This window comes from Ostrea edulis, chromosome 9 (assembly GCF_947568905.1).
Source record: "Ostrea edulis chromosome 9, xbOstEdul1.1, whole genome shotgun sequence".
In the NCBI taxonomy this organism is placed as follows: Eukaryota; Metazoa; Mollusca; class Bivalvia; order Ostreida; family Ostreidae; genus Ostrea; species Ostrea edulis.
In genome coordinates this window covers 12,126,642-12,138,817 of record NC_079172.1, presented here as the reverse complement: position 1 = coordinate 12,138,817, position 12,176 = coordinate 12,126,642, and the positions used below count along the sequence as shown (strand labels likewise).

Here is a 12,176-nt window from a genome sequence, read left to right as displayed (position 1 = left end):
TGTCCAGCAATCGGTTATAGTGCACCAATTTTTTGGTCCTGAAACATAGGATAATAACGTGCATGATTCTTACCGTTTCTTGTTTTATTTGACAAACTGTATAGCTATTGACAATGTCACAGAAAGAAAGAAATAAGTTCTCGTCTCCTGTTTCACCTAGTGCATCATTAACATGTATACATGTTGTACTCATTTGCATAAGTTGCATAATTTACGTCTAACCAGGCGGGGTAGTCTAGTGGTTTGTGGAGGACCACTATTGAAACATAGACTTTCCTCCTGTATAGAAATAATTCTGAGAAATGGGACCGGGTTATACACACATCCTTCTACCTCCAAAAATGGACCCAACATACCTGTAGAATTTCCCCTTAAGAAGAAGCCGGGCCCATCTTAATTCTTTCTTTTAAAAAAAAGATTATAGACTTTTCTCTCAAATGACAAAACGCTTTATCCCCTTGGACCGTTTCCGATTCTACAAATGTATAAATAGCTACAAAATAACTTTAATTGAAAATGTGAAATATTAAAGTGTATATAAAAAAAATCATTTTACACAATTATTTCAGACGGAATGTCAGAACCATATACATGCATTGTCGCAGTTATCAGGGTACATGCATTAAAGTTAAAAGTTGTGGAAATAACCCGTCCTAATAGGTAGATCCAGACATCGCCGATCGATGCGTAAACCGCCATCGGTTCTGGCATTTACACGTTTTCCAGAGTAAGTGAAGAAAGGTGGATGTAGGCTATGCCTATCCAGTTTTCTAAAGACAATACTGAGTGCCTATGTCGTGACACTTCACCTAGACTTGGTAATGTCTCTAAATAAGTATAAAATTCTCAAATGGGACAGAAACAGTATACAAGCAAAACCAATGTATTATCTTTGAAAAATGATTTGTTAAGTCATATTATCGAAAACAACTTTGGCGCATTATTCCAACATTTAAACTAAATAAACGTATGCGTATTGCAGAGATTTTTATTTTCTTAACATACATGTATATATATATATATATATATATATATATATATATATATATATATATATATATATATCTTGTTAAGGGAGGTTTAAAGAGATATAAGAATCCAAGAAATTCATATTATAAAAGGAAAGTATTACATACATATTATAGTGGGGCTCAAACTCGCAGCCTCTCAGTTGTGAAGTGAACGTTCTACCATGCGCTGAGTTACCGCGACAAGAGTATGCTCTCTAATTTCAAAATGTAGCAAAGTATGGACATATTTATAATTGACTTTTGCATTCCTTATGCATCCATATCTCCGAAAAATTGAAATCGTATGTCAATATGCGCCTACTTTATTTATTTGCGTTGTCTGATTAATTTAAACCTATGATCTTACCTTCACAGTGACCTCCATCGTAGTTAAAACGAGCATCTTTGACATTTTTGTAATAACACAACTTGCTTTTAATCAGACAGGTTACAGCCCCAACATACAATAAAGCGCATACTAGCACCAGACTCAGGTTTGCCATCTCTATCGAATGAGGAAACAAGCTGTTCCGCGCTCCTTTTATATCTTAATGCAAACGCGGTTAAATAAGACACGTGATTTTGTACACATATAGGATTTTTTTATATAAAGATCCTGCTGATTATTTTGACATGGATATCTGTTGTCATTCCCTGAAATTACATTATGGACTTAATATTCAAGTGATTTTGTAAACATGCATGAATATCAAACAAGATAAAAGGATATGAAAGCATACATGAAAAATTGAACACAACAAACAAGATCTTCTAAGGAGGCAAGCTACGCCAGAGAAATTTGATATTGATGAAAAGAGGAGGATATTTACAACAATATTGTGAAATTGAAAACTTTTAAAATGCAGTTTTAGTAGAAAGCAATCTGAAAAAAATTTAAAACCCCTGCTGGACTCGAACCCACAATGTACAGTTCTGCAGTCGACGTGCTGACCTACTGAGCTACTTGGCTAGGCTATAATATTTAAATAAATAGATAAATATTGCTGATATTTATATTTTCATCCATGTTTTACATGTAAAAGGGAGTCAGCCATTCTGACGATGAAGAGTGTCTCCTTTTATCCTATAAAGAATAAAAACTGACAGTAAGACTAAAACGGGTCCATGAACACAACAGAGGTGGAATCAAATGCCTAGGAGGAGTTAACATCTCCTGTTGACAGGTAAACGGAGTAATACTTAAAATTGGTATAAAACACGTCAGACAGCATTCGACCAAATGAAATGTTTTGAGACTCTGTAAGGTATCCTGGTCACCGAAATATACTGTTGAGGGAGAAATAGATCGCGGTGAAAATGTTCGCTATATTCACGATGTAGATTATGGAGCGCCAAATTAACGTAAACTCAAATGATTGAAGATATTTTCAATGAATTGAAGATATAATCAATTCAATTATTGCACACAATAATTGAATGGACGCGAGCATTAAATCAATTATTGCTCTCATCAATTAAATTGATGCGCGCATCAGATCAATTATTGCTCTCATCGATTAAGTCCCGTGGGATCCAGGTTAGAATAGGTCCTCAGTACCCCCTTGCTTGTCAAAATAGGCGACTAAAGGGGTGTGGTCTTTCGGATGAGACCGCAAAACCGAGGCCCCGTGTCACTTGCTGGTTCAATTCAATTCTTTGTTGTCCTTGAGTTATACAACTCATTAGAGGTGATCTCTCCCTGCTCAAAGGTCGTAAGCGCTGAGCATAGACCTAAATTTTGCAGCCCTTCACCGACAATGGTGACGTTCCGATATGAGTGAAAACGTTAAACAACATACAACCAACCATCGCATGGATGCGTTCCCCTGTTTCCCGCTAGGCGGCGCTACATGTCCCGGTATGAAGCAGATGATGGGCTGATCGGTCTTGCTTTGTTGTTTATTCAAAAGAATCAGTTTCAATTTAACATATTCTCAATAGATTTGCTAATTCTAAGCATCACCGAATTGGACAGTTAAACCTTTAGAGAACAGGACAGTGAAGTTAAATCATTTTACTATGTCTGTTCATCCTGCACACTGTTGATATTTTTAACGCTAATAATTGCGCTTCATAACAGGTGGAATAAAATCTTCATTTCTGATACTGGTGGAATTAACAAAACTATGTGCAGAAACTATGATTGTGCGTCACTTGTTATCAAAGGTTAAATGTGTTGATAGTTCTACCTCTAATGAATCCTTTAAAAACAGAAGGATCATGAGCACTCCTACGATCCAAATATTGGAACGTGTTGGTGTGTTCGAATGTATATTTTAAAACCCAGGATTTGATATGTGTCAGATCCAGTATATGGCGTCGTTTTGTATCTTATTTAACTAAAAGTTCAGCTAAAAACAGTATAACTTTATTGTTTCACGAGTGTTTGTATCACTTGGACCGAGACAAGTACCGCCGCTACATTAGGAACGATAACTCACTATTATCCCCCATTGGTGCGCGCATCAAATCAATTATTGCTCTCATTAACTAAATTGATGCGCGTACCAAATCAATTATTGCTCTCATTAACTAAATTGATGCACGTATCCATGTGGTGGAATTATTGCTCGCAAAATCTAGTTTGGTGCTCAGTTTAAATAATTTGATGATCTCTCTAATTCAGTTAAAGATATATTTAATTATTTACAACGATTTGGTAAAAGGAATTAATGCGTGCATCAATTCTTTTACAAAGAGCAACAATTCAATTATTCATTAAGGTATGGGTATGTTGAATTGAAGATGTCTCTTATTAAGTAATTGCTCACTCTGAGAGAATTATTACGCACATCATTTGAATTAATGATATCACTAATCGAATCAAAGAGGACAATAATTCAATTATTGCATGAAATAATTGAATTGGTGCATGCAATAATTCAATTAATGCGCCCAATATCCAATTATTGTGTTACATTAATTGAATTAGAGTGCGCATAAATTTAATTGTTGATAAATTCATTTGAGGACAGCAATAATTTAGATTTGAAGATATAATTAATTATTTGAAGATACCTTCAATTGAATTCCTGCGCGCATCAAATTTTTGATATATTTACTTATTTGAGTTTATGTTACTTTGGCGCTCCATAGTAGATAGAACCGTGAATAGAAGAAACAGTATTAACATTCACTGAATCTCTATTGAAATTGACTTTGTTTTCATCTGCGACAATGAATGTATGTTTGCTGCAAACTAGTTCGGTCCACTTTTTTAGTACTACCTGTCTGTGTAATCATTACCAAATATGGAGCGTCATCAAGATGCTGTTCCGTTAACGTAGCGAATGGGTAAAACATATGATATGTTAGTATTTAAACTAGTTTCTATTTTAAAACAATGCATAAGAATATAGTTATAAACAATAAAATGTCTTCGTTGTTTCATCGGGTGATGAAGGTATATCAATCATTGCAGAAAAAATTCACATTGCAGAAAAAAATTACACAACCCGCTTACGCGGGTTATGAATGTTTTCTGCAATACTATATATATATAGCTACCTTCAGGCTATTCTCTTTAGAGAAGTCGAGAGGCATAGCCTTCATCGACTTCTCTTCGCAAGCATTCATGTTTTGATTCTGGAAAACGTGTAAATGCCGGAGTCGGTGACGGTTTATGCTTCGACCGACGTTTCGACTCAGATGCGCCTGGATTTACGCAATAGGCAAGTTGTTTTCAAACATTTAACAGTAACGCACAAAACTGTCACAAAGAAATCAACACTTACTTGCTTTTAATCCATTTTCAACCTGTCCCCTGTCCCGGGTTTACGTTAACTGGTCTTGGGAGCTGTCACAACAGGGGACCAGTTAAGAGAAAAGCAGGCTGACGTAATCAGAGTTGTGATTTAAACCCGGGACAGGGGCATGTTGAAAATGGATTAAAAGCAAGTAAGTTTTTATTTCCTTGTGACAGTTTTGTGCATTGCAGTTAAATGTTTGAAAACAACTTGTTTAGTACGTAAATTCAGACACATCCGAGTCGAAACGTCGGTCGAAGCATTAACCGTCACCGACTCCGGCATTTACACGTTTTCCAGAATCAAAACATGAATGCTTGCGAAGAGAAGTCGATGAAGGCTATGCCTCTCGACTTCTCTAAAGAGAATACCTTCAGGCTACCAGAATCCTATTGCGTAGTCATTCAGTAGAATACACACACGCTGTTTGTAAACTTACATATTTATTGTTTAATTGCTAGTATTTTCATTGCCACGCTTCCCATCAATGAACGATTTGTATTGATCTGCAAACACCTGTGTAGATAACCAGAGCTAGTTGTTTGATCACTCAAAAGAGAAACGGATTCCGTCTCGAGTTACCCATGCGTACCGAAGATCGCCGGATAAAGCGTAATTTATTCGTATCATCAGTATATAACTGTGTTTTTAACTTCATTTATTATTTATCATTCAAACTTTACTTGACAAAAACTTCAAATCGTCGCTCGAATTTAACATGGACTAAAATTACTGCAATCCGGATCGTGCCATTTCTGCTGTTATCTTTCACATATATTTTCTTTTAAGTTTTTGGAGGTGGTGATAGGAGTATGCTTTGGATATAGGGATGCCTAACGCCGGAATAATAATGGAGTGTTGTAATTTGTCAACAATTTCATTGGCAGTCGCAAACGAACAAGTTGCCATTGCCACGGGTCGAAATGAAATCCGATAGAGGGGTTTAAAATTATTTTCATACACGTTAATCAATTATCCATGGTTTCAAATGAGTGAACAAATCTATTAAACACTCTGTTATAAATTGACGAGTATTGTTTAGTTGGGAAATGCATTTCGTTGGCTCACGATGGGCTACATTATTAAAGGAAACGTATTTAATACAGAGTTGTCGTTCTTGCTACACGATGGGCTACCTTACAGGGGTGAAACAAATGATACATGGAATGATGAAAGTGTAGTCACCAAGCGGCAAGATGTCCTGGGACCGTTTAAGGTCCCCAGTAAGTCCAGGGCAAAAATGCCAGAAGATGGCTGTTTCATCTTCATATTGATTTTAAAAGACTTGAGGGAACGTTTTAATCTCCTGAATTTAGTCTTTTCGAAAATTTCAAATGAAAATTAAGAATAAAGCCAGGAAATGGAAAATTTTGAATATGCATGAACAATAAATGCCTTACCTAGATGTTATGGTGAACTCGCCGTTCATTGAAGAACAATGGGTCGCATTGGACTGGGTTTTTTTTTTTGTCCTGGCTAGGTACACACCAATATAAACATTTTTCGAAATGACGAAAATAAAAAGTTTCCACAGTTTTATCAACTAGCATTGTTTTTCCCCGTATTTATATATACGCAACTTTCGAGATATCAGCTCTTCTGTGATGGAGGTACATTAAGTGTTCTGTTGAACGCTTGGGTGGGTACAAGATGTATATACTATAGACTACATGTAGCTATGTAAATACGGATAAAAGTAATGAAAGTGTAAATTTTGTTAATATCAGCCCTTGGTATACATTAAACTGACCGTATCAAGAATAATATTTGTTTGAATTAGGCCATGAAATTAAATATGAAATTATTTCTTATTTCCTACTCTGCATGAGTGATATTTTGATCAAAGAAAAATGGCGCTTATCGATTTTTGTTTGAGCTAATTTATTATTAAATACTAATAAACTTACTAATATTGTGTGTCCCTGCAGATTGGGTGGTTGCATGATGTCTGATAATCGGCCTTAAGGCAATATATGACGGCAGCGATAAGCATTTGTACCCACCGCGTGTGAACAATAGTATGTTTTGCGTCTCAATGTGCGTAAGAGTTCCACAAAGGGAAAGAACTATTGGGCAACTCGGAAATTGCGTATTAGGGAACTTTTAAAGAACAAATATATTACTTTCTGACAATTTAAGAACCAACTATTTCTCACAAGATGCAATCTAGTACCGTTATTTCAATGTTACGGTGAATGGAAATAGCATACCAAAGTTACCCTAATCAGGAAGTGCGGAGACATGCATAGACACTCCGTAGTTTTTTGGCATAGACGACTTAATTCTAATTTTGTTGTTGTGAAAATAATGTGCAGGCCCGGGCTTTTGTGCTGCCGTTATGTGCAGGCCCGGGCTTTTGTGCTGCCGCTGATGTTACGTCCCTGCCTTATTAAATGAACAATATTTTAATGCAGAGTTGTCGTTCTTGCTACACGATGCTTTATTGATTGATTGTTTTTAGGTCCCATCGAGAATTTTTCACGTCACAAGCTTTAGGTGAAGTAACACAAAGAAGTAGGTACGGTTTTGGCCAAATTCTGTCCGACTTTTATGGAGGAAAATTATTTTGCGTTGCAGATATTTTCCTGTCAAATTTCTAAAAGAGTAACTCATAGTAACTCTCAAAAGCATATGGAAATCAACTTATCTATGCGCATGCGTAATACATATTCAAATAAAGTGAGGGTTTTCCGCCTATGTGTGGTGTTTTCATGGTTTTTGTATAGATAAACCAGTGAAATTGAACACCTCTTCCCTCGTCGCCCGGAACAATTTTTATATGATTTAAAAATTTGCTAAATAACTTACAATTCTTCCTAGTTTCATCCCGGGCGACGATGGAAGAGAGGTTAAAATATCAGTAATTCGCCATCGTGACGCAATTTGCGTTGATCGCGGCAGTTGTAGAGGAAACGAGAATCATTTGGGTAATGAATATATTTTCAAATAATAGATGCTCATATGGTTATTTATTTAAACAGTTTGACATTTATTAAAATCATCATATTAATAAAAAATCCGGATAAATTTAACCCTATCTTACAGACCGGATGCCATTTCTGTTCTTATGGCTGTAGTGTAAACGAACGAGTCTAAAGGTATCACACCGGTAATTGTCCAATCAAATCAAAATGAACTTAGTCAATTGTAGTTCCATATATTTAAAGAAATATGTTTTTTCCTTGCGCGATTTTTCTCATTTCCTCTTCTTCTTTTCTCTTAATTTTTGTACCCCTGATTAGGAAATTTTGTGTAATTTGTAGAAATAATCAAGTGTATACAAAGGAACTATTTGCTGTTGGTAGCTGAGGCTACTTCCTGAGGTGCACTCCGGTAGTTTACACACATGTGAAAAACACGTGGATTTGAGGGTAGTCTTGTTTGCGGGTAATTTTTTTTTCGAAAATGCCGCGTAGGGTGTTGTTTTTCTGGTGTCGGCAGACGAGATAGGTAACATAGAACGTGTCTGACTGCGTTATTCGGCATCAATTTTGTAAACTGATTTTTAATGATTTTTTCCCCTCTATAGTAATACATAGTGAAAATAATTACCGGTGTGATACCTTGAAGGCAGCTCCCTGCACACCATGTGACCATAATTGTGACGTCACACACAAAGTGAAAGTAGGCCTAGAATCAAGTAAGAAAACGGTCAAATCCCGTATCAGTCGTCTTTTGCGTGTTAGTTTAATGTTATGATATTTAATGTGTTACTCAAGGTAACAAAGGTATTAACTTGCTTGGAATTTTAACCCAATGTATAAGTGGTTTAAGATACCTTGACAAATTAAGCACAGTGCACAGTGGTATTTAACACACCCCCCCCCCCCTCAGCCCTGCTGTTCTTAAGATTTTTAAAAGAATTTTCTCCTTTATATTCCCATGAAAATTTGAGACTCCATTCTTATGACCCTACCATAACTCTAGGGGGTCTCTGAATCTACACTACATAGGAATGCTTTAATATCAATATGACAAACATGGCCTTACAGTTATGGAGAAGATTCCTTTTTTTGTATACAAGTATTACTTAAAATTCAATCCTGATATATATAGCCAACTCTAACCCAGAGTCCATAATTTAAAATACAAAATAATTTAGTCAACACAACTTTGATTTGCAGATCGATAGTGCTTTTGGGGAAGATTTTGATTTTTTTTCTAAAATAGTCCAATTAAGACATTGATCCCCTATTGTGTCCCAATTAACCCTACCAAGGGGTCATTATTTGAACAATTTAGAGTATACATTATGTCAAGAAGCTTTCACATAAGATTTACCATTTTTTGGTCCAGTTGCTTTTGGGAAGGAGATTGTTTAAGATTTGTTCCAATATATTCCAATGTAAAACTTTGATTCCCTATTGTAGCCCCACCCTACTCCTGGGGTGATGCTTTCAATTATTTAGAATCAACATTATATCAGGAAGCTTTCACAAAAGTTTCACCTTTTCTGCCACGATGGTTCTTGAAAAGAAATTTTTTTAATGACCCCACTATATATTTTGCCTTTTCTTGATTATCTCCCCTTGGAAAGGAACTGGTCCTTTATATGAACAATTAAGAAATGAATACAGCACAAAGAAGATCTTTTCAAACAGTGTACAAAATCTATATTATAAAAATACTGCAATGAATATGCTTAAAATAGAAATATTCTTATATTCTTTTTGTTTTCATTAAATTCAAGAAAGTAAATACGGTTACAACGGTACTATAAAATAAATCATCATTACTTCATTACTAAAACTATAAAACAAATTCTTTTAATAGAGAAAAACAACAATGTAACAGTGAGGTTAAATTAAGCCATGCAGTGTGTTATAATTTATTACTGTAATTAAGCTATAAGTCATACAAAACTGTATTCAACTCTGGTAGTGATGGGAATTGAACCCATGTCTTAGACTGTCCGTACACTACCTATAATGGTGTTAGATTGGTGCAGTAGAAGTGTTAGAAAAGTAGTAAAGATTTCAGCAAGCTGAGAGAAAGAGCTTCAATTGTGTTATAAAGATCTTTATATACACGAAATTGGGAAAAATTAGGTTTTTTTCATACTAAATTATATATAACTCAACCCCAGCCATCACCATCCATACATAATATTTTAAATATATCATGAGAAATATAAAGGAAAATGTGAATAAAAAATAAAAATATGTGCAAAGCAAACTAAATATATAATTATCTAAGGCATGTTAATGTATATATAAACTGCTATTCTGAGAATCAAACCCATGTCCCCTTCTTCATAAACCTGAAATAAATTAAAACATCTTCACCTAAAATCGGTATTTCAATCATCAATATAATTAAAATCAGACTTCTTAAATTCATGCCGTATACTCTGCGTAAGCGATTGTGAGCGTATCTTAGGGTCTGATTTCAATTAGATTGTTCAATCATCTGTCACAAAAATGCAACAATAGTTCAATATCTTGCAATTGCTGCAATCATAAAATGTCAAAATAAGACTAACTAGAGCTGTCTCAAGGATTAAGGACTGATGACCCTGCAAGGTAAACAGAAAAGGTTCACTTTAAAATAGCTTAAAGAACTCTGCTATTTTGTACAAATTCTAATGGAAATGTTATAAGGAATGAATGCATGTTGAGAGCAAAAATTGCAGTGAGTATCAAAATCTATCAACAGTCCAAGCATCAAATTGTCATGGACCAAAAACATTTAAATTCTCAGTTCTACGACCGTGACTTTATGTTCCTCTTCCAATCCAAGGTTTTGTCCTTTCAAATTTTAAATTTCTAAGATATATCTTGAACTCTGAGACCTTGACTTTTGTATTAATGACATTTCTTTCTAACCTTGTTAAAACAATCATAGTGCAGGGTTGTTACACCTCTCAAAGTCACAAGTATCATTCATGTCTTGTATAATCTTCTGAAGGTTTTTTTTTTCACAACAAAGTTATGGATATGGCAAGGATTTTATTCTTGTAAAACTGGTGACCTTGACCTTATCTGAATTACTCTGGGTTAGGGTCAGGACATACCTTTAAGTCTAAAGTACCCTAAATCTAAAGTATAAGCTTTGATTTTTTTTTTTCCATTTCAAAGTATATGGCTAAAACCATATTTTAATACGTTACTTACATGTAGTACCCTGTGACCTTGTCAAAAATGACCTTCATACTGGGTCAAGGCATATTTCTGATAAGAGGTTCCCTGTGGAAGCGATTTAAATTAAAAACATTGACATTTACAAAATGTTTTCTCTTATCGGTGACTTTTTTTCCTGTGACTTTTTTTCCTACATTCCTTCTACCACAGGTGTGCCCTTTGAAGTAGAAAAGGTGTGAAAGAAGAACCCTAAATACCACTGATGTATATATCCTATAAGCTTGCACTATACACACCCCTATCTTGTACAGCTATTTACAGAGCACTGAATGATAATTATAACTATTGATCTGAATAATGATTATAATTATTAATCTTTTAGCAGCAAAGTTAACTTTATTGATAAAAATCCATTATCTATGACAATTTCTACTATCAAAGAATTTTTTCCAAAAAGAAATGACTTTTATAAATAATTTGCACTGCAAAGTGTCTCATGTATTAGAATGATCGAATATATATAATTGCATCTTCAATATGATTGCACCTTGATGAAATTACTGAACTCCATTCCATAGGTAGATAATGTGATAAAAGGTAAATTAAGACACTTTGTGATTGTTTTTGGTGTTTGCAAATCCATTTTAGTATTCTGTAAATATCTTGTATATTTTTTAATGGACAGTTTTTGATTGTTTGGTTTGTTTTTATATATTTATATTTTTGGTATCAGTTCCTCATCTTTCCTTTGATCTTTTACATATATACAAACACTTGGCCTTAGTAACTCTCTATATTTCTTGTATGGTGTATGTGTATTGTAGGGTTTTTCTGCTTTAATACCATGCTCCCTTCTGTACCCTAGGTTATGTAGAGCCACCTCATGTAATTCTTACTTTCAATTTCCATGATTTGTGTTGTACCCTTTCTGTAACTTTTGTATAAAGGAATATAGAGCATGTAACCTTGGGTACAAAAGAAGCACTTAAAAACATAGTCCTTATTCCTTGCCATATATGTGATTATTTGGCAAATAGATATTGTTTAAATTGAACCTGATCAAAGCATGAACATTACAATAGATATATTGTTTAAATCACGGGCACTGGAAGTTAATTAATGTAAATATATAGTATGTGCATGTATAAAAAGGAGGGGGGGGGGGGGAGAGTCCATACCAAATGTGGATATATTTTTATACATGCACATACTATATATTTACATTAATTAACTTCCAGTGCCCGGGGTTTAAATTGAACCTGATCAAAGCATGAACATTACAAAATTTAATCTGTACATACATGAAGCTGCGCTCGCTCAAACGGTAGCACCGTCAACAT

At 34.7% G+C, this 12,176-nt stretch overlaps 1 protein-coding gene across 1 annotated transcript in view; it reads right to left on the bottom strand.

The window, feature by feature from the left end:
• The window catches only part of LOC125659250 (nacrein-like protein), a 12,952-nt gene extending 11,434 nt beyond the window's left edge, over positions 1 to 1,518 (bottom strand). Inside the window, exons 1-2 of the mRNA XM_056148538.1 lie at positions 1,378 to 1,518; positions 1 to 38 (exon numbers count right to left, since the gene is read on the bottom strand). The exon at positions 1 to 38 is cut by the window's left edge and continues 130 nt beyond it. Of these exons, the coding sequence (XP_056004513.1) occupies positions 1 to 38; positions 1,378 to 1,513 (174 nt within the window). The 5' untranslated portion in view covers positions 1,514 to 1,518. The remainder of the gene's footprint in view (positions 39 to 1,377) is intronic.
• Between the last annotated feature and the right edge of the window lie 10,658 nt (positions 1,519 to 12,176).